This window comes from Conger conger, chromosome 19 (genome assembly GCF_963514075.1).
Source record: "Conger conger chromosome 19, fConCon1.1, whole genome shotgun sequence".
Classification (NCBI taxonomy): Eukaryota; Metazoa; Chordata; class Actinopteri; order Anguilliformes; family Congridae; genus Conger; species Conger conger.
Window position 1 is genome coordinate 18,479,675 of NC_083778.1, and position 13,832 is coordinate 18,493,506.

At 52.6% G+C, this 13,832-nt stretch overlaps 1 protein-coding gene across 2 annotated transcripts in view; it reads left to right on the top strand.

Moving 5' to 3' along the window:
- The window catches only part of LOC133118875 (SLIT-ROBO Rho GTPase-activating protein 1-like), a 96,473-nt gene that overhangs the window by 24,650 nt on the left and 57,991 nt on the right, over window positions 1–13,832 (top strand). For both annotated transcript variants that reach the window (XM_061229130.1, XM_061229131.1), the window contains exon 2: window positions 7,075–7,270. In XM_061229130.1, coding sequence (XP_061085114.1) covers window positions 7,075–7,270 — 196 coding nt within the window. The remainder of the gene's footprint in view (window positions 1–7,074; window positions 7,271–13,832) is intronic.

Below are 13,832 nucleotides of genomic sequence, written 5' to 3' on the forward strand. Positions count from 1 at the left end.
CCTCACGACTGTCGCCGTGGCGTGTCACCATAGCAACGGCGGTCGGTGCGCCGGGGCGAGCGGCGAGACCCGATAGCAGATTAGCGCTCGTTCGGCGGCGCTTATTGCCGCCGAGAGCGTAATTACAGCTTCAAATCATTTCCCGCTGGAACTGGAAACGATTAAAATGTCTGGAACTATTAGGCCTTTTTTTTTTGTCACGCGGTGGATGTTATCGCCTGATTTGCGGCGGCTTGTCGGGAGTCGGCGTCTGCGCCCCCGTTCGTTCGTGAATCACATGACCGCGCGCTCTGACACCGCGCGGCTCGATTGCACGCGGCGGCCTCCTGCCTTCCCCTCCAGAATTGGCGGTAACTGAAAATGTTTCATCTTCCCCCCCAACCCCCCCCCTCTCTTTTTTGTCCTGGGTTGTCCTGTGAGTTTGGGTGTACAGATGGGAGCTGGCGTGTTGTCAGGTCAGCGGGGGTGCAGTTCTCAGAAAGAGGGAAGCAATAAAAATAACTGCGGGGGGTGGGGGGGGGGGGGGGAGCTGTAGAAATCCTCATTACAAAGGACCAGCCTGTAGACTACTGCCAGAAGTACATGACTGGGACCTGGAAAGTTGGTGGTTCAAGCTCCCAGTGTCGCCATGATAACATCCACACAGCTGTTGGGCCCTTGCGCAAGGCCCTTAACCCCGCATTGCTCCAGGGGAGGATTGTCCCCCTGCTTAGTGTCATCGACTGGAAGTTGGGTTGGATAAAAGTGTCAGCTAAATAGCGAGTTGTTATTACCTTTTTAGTTATCAGGCGTTATTATTATAGTACTGCAGGCTAACCGCGTTGCTGAGGACCTCTTCTTAAACCACGGTGGAAAAAAACTAGCTCCACACAAATTAGCTAGTCATGTTGGGGCAAACTCAGGGATAATAATAATCGGCACGTATGGATCATTGGCCTTTTGTGTTTGGATTTGGTTACAGTCTTTGGGGCCAGGACTGCTTGATTGTCTGCGAGGCCCCTCTTTCACTGCTGCTCTTTAGAGTTCACACACTGCTGTCAACCTGCACGCCCCTCTGGGGATCTCTCAGGTTGAGAGCTGTTCCCTCTTGTCATACAAAAGCACTCTTACTCTGTAAGGCGATGCAGATTAGTGTGTGTGTGTGTGTGTGTGTGTGTTAGGTGGGGCAGCTATGTGTAAAAGGCTTTTCATGCAGGGCATATACACACACACACCACAAATGCATACACACACACACACACACACACACACATACACACATACATACACACACACACACACACACATACACACATACACACATACACACACACACACACACACACACACACACACACACACACACACACACACACATACACACACACACACACACACACACAGTCTCTTTGACCGTGACCACAGAGGACCGTGTTGCTCATTTCAGACAGGTGTGTGGTTCACCCCAGCCCTCCAGGTTCCAGTTAGTGGTGATGCGATTAGTGATGACCGGACCTGGGTCAAATATGTCATTGTTTGGGATTCGAATACTTTTCCACGCTTCACTGAGCTTGTCTGGTGTATTGGAAGCCATGAAGTGCTCTCAAAAAGTGGAGACCCTGCCTTCTGGTCCTCCTGGTTGGTTGAAATGCACCAGGCAAGATGATTGGTAAAGTGAGGACAGAGCTGAGGTAATGAAGGGTAGCGGTGCAGGTGTCTCCCACGCTGTGGGTGGTGCGGATCACACACCACTCTGTGCACCTGGGCCTGCAGGTGTGTGTGTGCGCAGAAATGAGTCACACACACACACACACACACACACAACCTCGCCTGTCTGTTCAGTAACATGAAAAATAGTCTGGTCACACCCAACACGCACAGACACGCAGATGCACGTACGCGCACACATACACACACACACACACACACACACACATACCCACACACACACACGCGCACACATACCCACACACACACACGCGCACATACACGCACACACACACACACACACACACACATACACATGCAGATGCACGCACACACACACACACACACACACACATTCACACACACACACACACACACACACACACACACACACAGTCCAGGCCCATACTGCTTTCAGGTGAAGGTGAAAATCCAGTGGTGAATTACAGTTGCTAATAATGTGCTCTCTCCGCCTCATGAAAGCCACAACTTTACTCTACGAGGAGGTTTCTTCACAGATTTTTATTTTGACTCTCCACCCCGTGGTTAGGATCCCCTCAGTCTTAACCGCGCTCCCAAATGCGCATCCCACCGCCTCCCTGGAGCGGGGGCGAATTCCTGAAGGGCACGGCCGGTGAGCGAGTACGCCCTTCCCAGGTCCGTCCGGCCGGAGAGCTCCGAAAAAAGGGAATCGGTCACGCGACGCGGAATCACACGGCGTTCCCAGAGCCGGAGAAAAACGGGGAACGTTAACGCCGTCGCAGGGAGAGACGGTATTCCCTGGGAGCGCTCTCGCTCCGACCGTCGCCCTGACAACGTGCGGTAACTATGTTAGCTGGGTCTGGGGCGAGTCGCAGCTCTCAGTCGCGCTGTAAGGATGCTGAATTAAACCTGCCTGGTTGGCCCTTCATGAACACTTTTACATTAATGGTATTGGGCAGACGCTGTAATCCAGAGCAACGTACAACAAAGTGCATACCTATAACCAGGGATAAGTGCGCTGAAAGACCCTAGAGGGAAGTACAATTTCAACTGCTACCTGTACAACAAAGATAAGGACCAGGGCCTATTTGATTTTTTTTTTTTTTTTTTTTTTTTAAACAAACAAACAAACAAAGCAAATGTGACCAAACACTGCTTACCTAGCCAACTAAAAATACTGATACACAAAAAAGTTTTTTGCCAGGACTGCTGGACTCTAGTTGCTTATTAACTGGAACTCAAGGTAACGAGTGTGACATCTGACATTTTTCACAATGGCAGATCAGGTGCCTTTAGCCCTGGTCAGGGAGGTGGTCGATTTCACACTGCAGCCCTCTGCACCGGTGTTGGTGTTGCAGACAGAAACGGAATTGCAGGAATTGTGGGTACGGTCTCCTTTGTGTCCCGACTTCAAAGCAGATGACTGGACGGGCTCCAGCAGGAAATGGAAGGGCATTGGTCGGTGCCCTTAAAGCCGAGTTCCAATCAGAGTCGAGCTCTCCCTCTTGTTTTTGCTCCGGCTCTGCCTTCCTTCCACGTATCCCAGAAGGCACTTGGGCAGCTGTGCTGTCCCCTCTAGCCCCGGGGCATCCTGTGGTTGTGTGGGACCACCAGCTGGAACCCCCCCCCCACACCCCACACCCCCCCCACACCCCACACCCCCACCCAAACCCCCGACGAACAACACCTCCCAGAGCCCCGCTCTCGGGCCCAGATGTCCGGGCGACGGTTTGGGGTCACCCAGCAGGTGTCTCCCCTACTCCCTCTGGCCCGGATGTGAACCAAGGATTCAGCTGAGGCCTGCTACTACAACTGGGCCCTGTTTCACAGAGCAGGCTAACCGCACTGAGCCGAAACCCTCCCAAGACTGGAGTTGAAAGGCTGTCCGGTGCAGTTATCCGGCTAACTCTGTAACGCTGTTTTCTATTACAGGCCCTTGACCGCTCACTCAATAGAGCCATTACATCACGTCACGTTACATGACGTTACATTCCATTATAGGCATTCGGCTGACAAAGTGCATACCCATAACCAGGGATGAGTGCGCTGAAAGACCCGAGAGGATTTCAAGTGCTGGGAATACCACAAAGATAAGGACTTGGGCCTTGTTGCTTAATCTGATGACAAAAGGATCGTATCTATAAAACTGTTTTAGGAAACGAGATACGAAAAAAAGAAAGTATGCACTTGTGTCGGAAACAACAATAAGCCGCTCATATTGCCAAACGAAAGTGGCAATAAAACCATCCAGGCGAACGCGGCCGTAGTAATAATTAAACACGCAATTGTGATTATGCGGGGGCGGTGTGCACGCTCAACTGGGAACGTGCGTGTGCGAACGCTGCCTCTAAAATCACCGTGCGCGGGGAAGCGTTGTGGAAATTCAACATTCGCCGAGCGTAACAGGGCGCCATTGTGACCTAGCTTAGACTCCGCCAGCTTTATTTAAGGAAGGTCTGTCAAAACCGCCTGCGTCAGCCAAGTGATTTTAATCGGGGAACTTCTAAAGGAATTCTTCTCGCAGATATAGCCAAAACAGTCCTTCTGTTCCACGAGAGACCCGTCGGCACTGCGGGGCCTATCCTTAGCTTCTGAAAAAAGTACACACACACACACATAAAAAGAAAAACCAGAGTTTGGTCTGCCGGAGTAGAAAGGCTCTTTCTGTTCTGCAGAACTCGTTTAGTTTGCCCTGAATTAATGCAGAGAATCGGGTCCTGGGGGAGAGGCTGGCCTCCTTGGCAGACGGGCGGAGGGAAACGTGAAATATTCTGCAGGAAGGCCTCATTTTTAGCGACGCTGTGTCTTTTTGACGCCAGGGCTGGGAAAGTTATCCTCTCTTGGCGGCTAAGCGCGAAGCGCTCCGTGCTAATCCGTAGCGTGGGGGTAACGGAGAATGTGGTGAAATGTTCCGTTACCTGCCACCTGCCCCGGCTGCCTGCTTCCTCAGCACCCCGGAGGCAACTAATCCTTCCCCCCCCCCAACCCCCTCCACCCCCATCGCAGCGTTTTATTGCCCCGTGCGGTGCCAGGAGAGCCCCTACTCCGGCGCGAGGGTCCAGAGAAAAGCCCTGCCGCAGCAGGTTCTGCGGGGCCCGCGGTAAATCACCCCCAGAATCCCCCCGTTCTTTAATTACACTGCTGCTGCTTCGTTTCGGTCGAGCCGAGTCCGTCTGGATCGGGCTTCCCAACGACCTCTGGACCTCTGGGACCGGACTCTATAATTAGAGCCTCGGAGTCTACCATCGCTATTGCGCCACGGTAACCAAGCGCCAAAAGCACCCCCAACCCCCCCCCTACTCCAACGATAAGGCCTGAGGCCATCCGTTCTTCATTTGGGCTTTGGGGTTGTCACGGCGACGAGTCAGCAGACCCAGGCTGTGGGCAGGGCACGGTCACCGAGCGTGGCCTCAGGCTGTGGGGGTATTGGCCGTCCGTTGGTGTGGGCGGTTCGTAGCGAGCTCGGCGTTTCTGCAGGTTTGTTTTCCAGCGCGCGGACGGCGGTTGCGCTGCGGGTTATTTGTGTGACGGGCTCTATCCCGCGGGTCCCCGCCGCTCTGTGCCTGTGCGCCCGAGCTGGTCGGGCTGTCTCCCGTAAATCTCGTACGCCCTGCGGTTTTCGCTGTGTGAGTTAGAAACCGGACAATGTCTACATGTCTAAGACGTACTTTGTTGAACCGCGTGGCTAAATTTGTCCTCTGCATTTGACCCGTCCTAGTTACTTAGGGGCAGTGGGCAGCCACTGTGTAGTACCCTCGTAATAGCTCCAGTTCTGAGGCCCATGCTTTGGTCGATGGCAACAGCAGAACTTTACCTAACCTGACGCGTGTCTTTCGGTTTGACTTCTGTCCAGACAGTCACACTTTGGGGGAAGTATCGGAGGTCCACAGACTGTACATGTATTTGCCTTGTCCCATCTTGCCTGTGTATTGATTTGCAATTCAATACCCCCCCCTCCCCCACCCCCACCCCCCGTCTTCTTCAACCTGAGCTTTTTCCCCATTCGTGGGTGTTGTCAGATATCCCGATATCGGTCCGTTCCCATGAGAGCTTTGCAGGCGGTCCTGGTCCCAGCGGGGAGCCGTGGGGGACGCCGGGAGGCGAGCGTTTTAATGAGATGCACCGGCCCTCCGGCATCGCTCTCTCCACCGCCGTGGCGCAGGAGACGGGCCTCCCCCGGGAGGGGAGGGGGGAGGATATCGCTCGGAAGACAGCGCCTCCCTCCCCTCCGCTTCTCCGCCTTCCATTTTCCATCTTTACTGTGGCCTTTTTTTTTTCTTTTTTTTTTTTAAACAGTCTGGACTTCAAGACTGCCTGTTCAATGGCGCTTTATGGATCTGATAGGAAATGCATTTGTCTACTGATGTATACTGCGGAAGGGAGTAACAATTTAGCGAAGTACCGTATAAACATTTTTCTTTGTCTGTAAAAATCTGCATTCGAAGGGGAGATGGGTCATGGAACTGTCTACTCTTTAATATTTGATGCCTGTTCTTCTCGTAATTTCTGAAGTAATCGAGTAACTGAAACTAGTATTGAGCTGAGTGGTCAGACTTCTTGTGACCGTTGGAACACAGATTGAGTGCACAACTCTAACTCGGGCTGCGAGGAAGGCCTGTTTTAAAGTTGCCTGTGCCAGTCGAGTGTGTCCTCGTGCACTGATGTTCTCTGGAGCAAAGACCACGCAGATTAAATAACCCCAAAAATGCATTAGCCTTAATCGCAACATTAAGGATTTTAGTTAGAAACGGGCAGCATCCAATTGCACGCATTTTGACTTCGCTGGGCTAGGTCAGTGAAGGCTGATGAAGTTTACTTGAAAATCTTCATTACTGTATTAGTGATTTAATTGGAGATCTGCCCTCTCGCAGTGTCAGCAGCAGTAATGGGAATCGAATAATGTTAGATGGTCGAGCAGAACCAAACAGGAGAAGTGTTGCGTATGTGAGTGTTGGTTTGGGTTTAGAGTTCAGGTTGGGGTTTAGGGTTAGAGTTAAGGTTGGGGTTCAGGTTTAGGGTTAGAGTTAAGGTTGGGGCTCAGGTTTAGGGTTTGGGTTTAGGGTTAGAGTTAAGGTTGGGGTTCAGGCTTAGGGTTTGAGTTTGGGTTTAGGGTTAGAGTTAAGGTTGGGGCTCAGGTTTAGGGTTTGGGTTTAGGGTTAGAGTTAAGGTTGGGGTTCAGGCTTAGGGTTTGAGTTTGGGTTTAGGGTTAGAGTTAAGGTTGGGGTTCAGGCTTCGGGTTTGGGTTTAAGGTTAGAGTTAAGGTTGGGGTTTAGAGTCAGGGTTTCGGTTTCGGGTTAGCCCTCTCAGATTTTCTCCTGCATCATTTGTGAACACAGTGGTCCAGCTGTGCCGTTGAAGGGCAGAGCTCTCACCGGTTTCTGGTTCTGGTTCTGTTCCCGCGTGCAGAGATCCGGGCCCAGCTGGTGGAGCAGCAGAAGTGTCTCGACCAGCAGACCGAGATGAGGGTTCAGCTGCTGCAGGACCTGCAGGACTTCTTCCGGAAGAAATCGGAGATCGAGATGGAGTACTCCCGCAACCTGGAGAAGCTGGCCGAGAGATTCATGGCCAAGACCCGCAGCACCAAGGACCACCAGCAGTACAAGTGAGGACCGTGTGTGTGTGTGTGTGTGTGTGTGTGTGTGTGTGTGTGTGTGTGTGAGTGTGTGTGAGTGTGTGTGAGTGTGTGTGAGTGTGTGTGAGTGTGTGAGTGTGTGAGTGTGTGAGTGTGTGAGTGTGTGAGTGTGTGAGTGTGTGAGTGTGTGAGTGTGTGTGAGAGTGTGTGAGTGTGTGAGTGTGTGAGTGTGTGAGTGTGTGAGTGTGTGAGTGTGTGAGTGTGTGTGCGTGCATGCGTGCGTGTTTATGCGTGTGTGCATGTTTACGTGTCTGTGTGTGCGTGTGAGAGAAAGTCCCGGCCCTTGTGAAAGAGCAGTGGTTTGGGGGTTTTCTGCTCGACGGGCTCCTGAATGCACATCCACGCTGTGAGTCTCACTTACTGCTCAGCTGCTCAGAGGTGCACTTCTGACTCATTACCCTTTCATGTTCCTGCACATGAACACGTGTTGCATTATAGATAGCGCTGCTTCCCCCCCCCCAGTGTGACTGCAATATCGTTATGGAGCTTTCAGGCCAACAATCTCCGCTCTTTATTCATAAATAAATCGGCCTTTTGCTGCAATATTGGACTGTTCATAAAACTGGACATCGAAAAAAACGTTTGATGTGTGTTCTCCATTTGAAAATGTTTATTCGTGCTTTTGAGTGACTTAAACGTTACATTTGGAAGTGTTTGAGAGACTTTGCCTCTTTATTTTACTTCCTGGAGAATATCTGCTCTCAGAGTGAGTTCCTGTGAACTGTGTCACCCCCCTGCTGTGTGTGAGAATGAAACTGCAGGACTTATTGCAGTCGGGGGAGCGTTACTCGCTCCAGACGAGAGAGACGCGAGAACCAGCCTCAGCGCCAGTGAACCGGCTCGCTGCCCCTAAAATGGCCGCCTCACACACCGGCCCTTCTCCTGCTGCCGGTTATCGCAGCACTACCGCTGGAGGTTATAAGGGGGCGCTGTGGTTCCCGGCGAGCGAATAACCGGACGCTACGCGGCGTTCCCGCTCCGGCATCGAGGCGCGGCCTCTCTGACTGCCACGCGGGAAAGGGAGAGCTTCTCCCCCCGGGGGAGGAGGATCCATTTCAACGCTTGTAACCGTCTTCTTGAGGAAAGGGAAGCCAGTTCATGGTGCGCGACGGGAACACGGCCTGTAGTTACGCCGCGAGAAGGTGCTTTTGAAACGGGGAAAGCGCGTTGAGAAGCTACGGCACACGGCGCTTGGGGTGAAGTGAAGATACTGGAACATCGGGTCCGTGTTGTGAATTGGTTTCCCCCTGCGCTCAAAACGGCGGGCTGTGTTGGAGTGGAGCTCCGGTCGGCCTTGTAGCCTGTGAAAGACACAAGACCTACTTTATTCCCAGCGAGTCAGCGTTCGCGTGGCTTTAAATAGCATCTTCAGAGCTCTAAAAAAAAGGCCCGGCCCCAAACCGAACCGAACCGAACCAGCAGAACGGGCACAGCCTCTTATTTTTCGGTTCTAAAAAGGGTAGCTTTCCGTCATGATTGTTGTGCGTTTGATGTGGCGGTGTGGGTTCAGCGAGGGACCGCCGGCCCGTCTCTACCCCCCCCCCGCGCCGCTAACATCCAAACGAGCGCCTAAACGGGCCCTTAATTAGCGGGCCGCTCGGGCGGGGAGAGCCGCGGAAGAACAGAGCGGAGCGGAGAGGAGCGGAGAGGAGCGGGCCAGAGGGATTGCAGAGCGCCTTTTAAGAATGATCAGACACCGGGGCTGTGTGTTCAGCTGGTTTACTGTGGTCTAGGAACGTCTGTGGCGATAAACACTACCACTGCAGTCTGTAGATCTGCCCTGTAGTCCCTCTCTCTCTCTCCCTCTCCCCCTCTCTCTCTCTCTCACCATTTCTTTCCTCTCTTTCTCTCTCCTGTCTGTTTTGCTCTCTATCTCTCACTTTTCTCGCTGTCCATCTCGATCTCTCTCTCTCCGTTTAATTCCCCTTTAAATTAAAATGCTTGTATTGTAACTTCTGTTTGGTGAAATCTCTACTCTGTGGCATTTACATTTTCACTTGCTCAATTACCACGTGAAACCTTTTTTTTCTGGTTTTGCATACTGTACTGTAGAAGCCAACATTGACTCACCCTGAACAGTCAATGTTTACCCCGTCCCTGGAGGCCAGGGATCTCTCTGTCCATTTTCGACAGGACTTATACATAATAATCACCTGCTCGCCTGTGTTTTGGCAGGCCCAGGAACAGCAGGGGCACTGTATCTGAACCCAGAGTTAGATAACCAGTCGTGCAGGACTCCTCAGGGCGAGAGACAAAGGCCGGTCTGTGGTGTGCAGCGGGACGAGAGGTATCCTCTTCGCGCGGCTCCAGCTCGATCCGACCGCTTTGCGGGCGTATATTTTACCTGGATCTGCGGATAAGTGTGTCGCTCCGTAACCCAAGAGCGGGTATTTTCTCAGCGACCGGCGAATACGCTTTCAGCTCTTTTGTTCGGTCGGCGGATTGTCCGCCGTCTTGTTAGCGACACGCGATACTTCTGAGCACCGGAGCAGACCTGCCGGTCCGGCCTGCGCGAGAGGAGACCCGAACCTGGAGTGTCTTTGTCCTGTAATGAGGCTTAAAATCAGGTTTTCTCTCCAAAGAAAACAAAAAAAAAAATAAGGCCTATATTTAGTCTCAGCAGGACTGTAATGTGACTGTACTTTCAGGGGGAAATTTGATCTGCAAAGAACAGAAACGTATCTCCACTGTCACTAACTTTTTTTTTTTCCCACTTTATTTCCGAGACTCAGTTGTGGGGAGTCACTGTTAGGGGGAGTTGATTTAATCATCCCTTCTTTCCGGTGGACCACCAACCCCCCCCAAAAGCAGGGCGGGAGGGTGTACCCTGTCCTGTGTGGTGTCCTGTTCCCAGGGCCCACCCCCGCCCCCCACCCCCACAGCACGCCGGGCTGCAGCTGGATCAGCAGATCTTTGTCTCTCGCCGGGCGCTTTCCCCCACAATGCACCGCGTGCGGACTCGGAATTAAGCTCGGCCCGGCCCTCCATTGTGCGCGTCTGCGGAGGAGGAGGGGGGCGGCATTGTGCTCCGTTTGTTTAAGGAGCGGGGGCCTGGCCTGCACAGGGCTCACCGCACGATTGAACAGCTGCTGTGAGAACCGGGCCCGGCCGCGGCAGGTACCGCCCCGCCCTTTTTCGCCCCCCCCCGGGGTCAGCGGGAGCGAGCGCTCGGTTTGTGTGGTTTGGGATTAAGCAGCCGCCGACACGCCGTGATGGCATGAAAAGGGGGTTATTTTTAACGTTGGCCGTGCTAATAAATTGTGCTAAATTTATATCGCGGGCGAGAACATCGGCGATATCAATTTCAGGTGAGCCAGCTGCTTTGTGCCAGAAGCGGCCAAAACCGGCCTTCTTCTCTGAAGCTCAGCTCCTGGAACTGCTGGGAGACTTTGCTCACTAGCGCCACCGTGGTCACCTCCGGTATAGGTCATTCAGACCTGTTTTCAATCTAAAGTCAATGGTAACAATACGGTACAAAGACAAAGCTAATTCTTGACCTGTGTGCCGTGATCTATGAGTCTCCCTAGGTGCCGATTTTGAAGTCCCTATGTTATGATGACCTGTGCCAATGTGAGGCCGCCATGGGCCAGTGATGAGGGCTTTTGTTCCCTTGTTTAGAAAACCGATTAGATTATCTTACAAAATGTCTTTTTTCCCTGTCTGTTCTGCTTCTCCCGTAAGGAAATTCCCCTCTTCCTGCCCCCTCTATTGGTCAGATTCACGTTGTGATACCGTTGTGTTTACCAGCAGACGTACGAGATGAGCAGGATGTTGGTTGTGATCAAACCGCGGCACGGAGGTTTGTGTCCTGGCTGTAATGTTGTCAGTAGGGGGTCTGATCGATGGGGCCCCTCACAAGGTCCCGGGTAAAGGATGTCAGCAATTATCATCATGTAGCAGTCTACATGCGCATTAGCTGCCCCACTGATCCCTAATGGGGTTTCTCATATCCGTGATTCCTGTGTAAAGCCGGGAATCGTAAATAACCTGAAGGACAGTAACATTTTAATGGTCGCCATAAAGGCCGGCAAGCTCATTTATTAATATAGTATGATGTAATAATATTAAGACCACATCCTGGCCTGGCTTTTTGGATCTGCTCCATGTTAAATGACCCTCCTCCCCTTTCAAAAGTGATTGGTGGTTTGTGTCTTCATCTTGATGTTGTAAGCTCTTTGACATGTCCCTCGTCAACATGCCTCATTACTAGTTCATGACGTGCCGTAACTTTATAGACATGCCCTATGCTTACTGTGTGAACTACATGTGATGTATCATTGCTGTGGATAACTGATCCTTCATGAGAATTGTACCTCGTCTCACCTGTGTCCTGTAGTTGTTACAATGACCTTCGTCATGCGCTTACTGTACGTTGCTTTGGATGAACTCATCCGTCAAACAGACGTTACGTGGTGTCATGGTGGTTGTCATCGTTCCTTCCTCGTTAGGAAGATGTCCGTGTCAGGGAAGAGTGCGTTGTGGAAAAATGACGTGCCTCTCTCCCCGTCTCTCTCTCTCTCTCTCTCTCTCTCTCTCCTCTCTCTCTCTCTCTCTCTCTCTCTCTCTCTCTCTCTCTCTCTCTCTCTCTCTCTCTCTCTCTCTCTCTCTCTCTCTCTCTCTCTCTCTCTCTCTCTCTCTCTCTCTCTCTCTCTCTCTCTCTCTCTCTCTCTCTCCACTCTCTCTCTCTCTCTCTCTCTCTCTCCCCTGTCCTGGCCGCTCCGTCCTAATTAAGGCGCGGGGTGGAGTAATGTCATTTGGGGAAGTAGGCCACTGGACGTCCACAGGCCGTATTGTGAGCAGCGGGGCGGCGGGAGAGGACAGCGGGTGACCTCGTTAAGGAGGAGCGCCTGACACCCCGCACGGGCCCGTGATTTATCACAACGATTTCGGGCGGTTATTTTATGCAGATTATTATCCCCCCCCCCCCCGCCGCCCCCGTCCCGAGTCCGGCACGGCTCTCCTTCCAGGTGGGGCTGGCGCTGTGATTACACACGTCACTAAGCATGTGGGCCACAGCAAGGGTGAGCACTGTCAGACCTTTTCTTCTTTTTTTCTCTCTTTCTTTAACGCTGTGGGTCTTTTTGTGAATAAGTCATTCATGGGCTGTGTGCTGGGGCAGGAAGTGGCCCATTCACACACACACACACACACACACACACACACACACACACACAGAGAGAGAGGCGGGGGAGCGGGCGAGCGACACGGGCGCTGGCGAGCAACAAACCCAAAATTCACCCCCCCCCCCCCCCCGAAATGCAGCCACGGTCCCTGTGCTGCCCGCAGAGCCCCTGCCCGTTGGTTTTATTCAGGCCTGCTCCTCCGTGACCGGGCTGAGCCGGCGGTCCTGTTCGGTCGGTCTGGAGTCGGTGGAATGCACGCTGGCGCCCCTTTCCTCTCGCACTTCCTGTTTTCCTTCCTGCTGCACTTCCTGCTGTACTTCACGTGTGCAGCGCCTGTGTGTCGCTTCGCGCGCCCGGGTTAGCCCTGCCGTTTACCCTCCTGTTAGATAGTGCCTGTGTGCCGCTTAACGCTTAGTGTTAGCCCTGCCGTTTACCCTCCTGTTACATACTGCCTGTGTGTCACTTAGCGCTTAGCGTTTAGCATGCTCGGGTTAGCCCTGCCGTTTACCCTCCTGTTAGATAGTGCCTGTGTGTCACTTACCGCTTAGCCCTGCCGTTTACCCTCCTGTTACATAGTGCCTGTGTGTCACTTAGCGCTTAGCCCTGCAGTTTACCCTCCTGTTAGATAGTGCCTGTGTGTCGCTTAGCGCTTAGTGTTTAGCGTTAGCCCTGCAGTTTACTCTGCTGTTAGATAGCGCCTGTTTAGCGCCTATCGCACTCGGGTTAGTCCTGCAGTTTACCCTCCTGTTACTGCAGAGAGAGGCAGACACCCCAGCGCACAGGTATAAATGCTCACAACGGCAAAGGCCTCATGCGTAGGCTACGCCGTAGGCTCTGCATAGACTCAACACAGAAGTATAAATCAGGCTTCAGACGGTGCTTGTGCTGGAAGAAAGCGCCTGCTTTTGGTGTGAATGCGTCAGGAGGAAGCAGCGTTTCATCACCGAGTCATACGGTTATGACAATTTTTCTTCATTTTTTTAATTTCCCAAGCGATCCCTTGTATCCTGTTTTTCTGATGCCTTTTTTTTTTAAAAGGGACAGTTTTAAAAAGCAGTGCGCGGAATCCAACAGGAAGTTCTGGTGGCCTGTGTGTCCTTTGTTTGGGACGTCCAGAGAGCCGGAGTTCAGGGATGGGGCCGGCCGGTTGGCATTCTCACCTGCGACAGGGCCCGGGGGTCGGCCACCGTTCCTGAGTGAGCTCTCGGGCCAGCGTCCCTGCGTCTCCACCGCCCTGAGACCCCAGTGCTCTTCCTCTTCCTCATCCTCTTCCCTTTCCTGCCCACGGAGAGGGCGGTTTGACATTAACCCATCGAAGAGTAGTCGTTTTTGGAATGTTTATTTCCCAAAATTCTAAGTCAGTGTTCTAGAACTCGCTTTCAGTCACCGGGAGTGATTGTGACATCAGC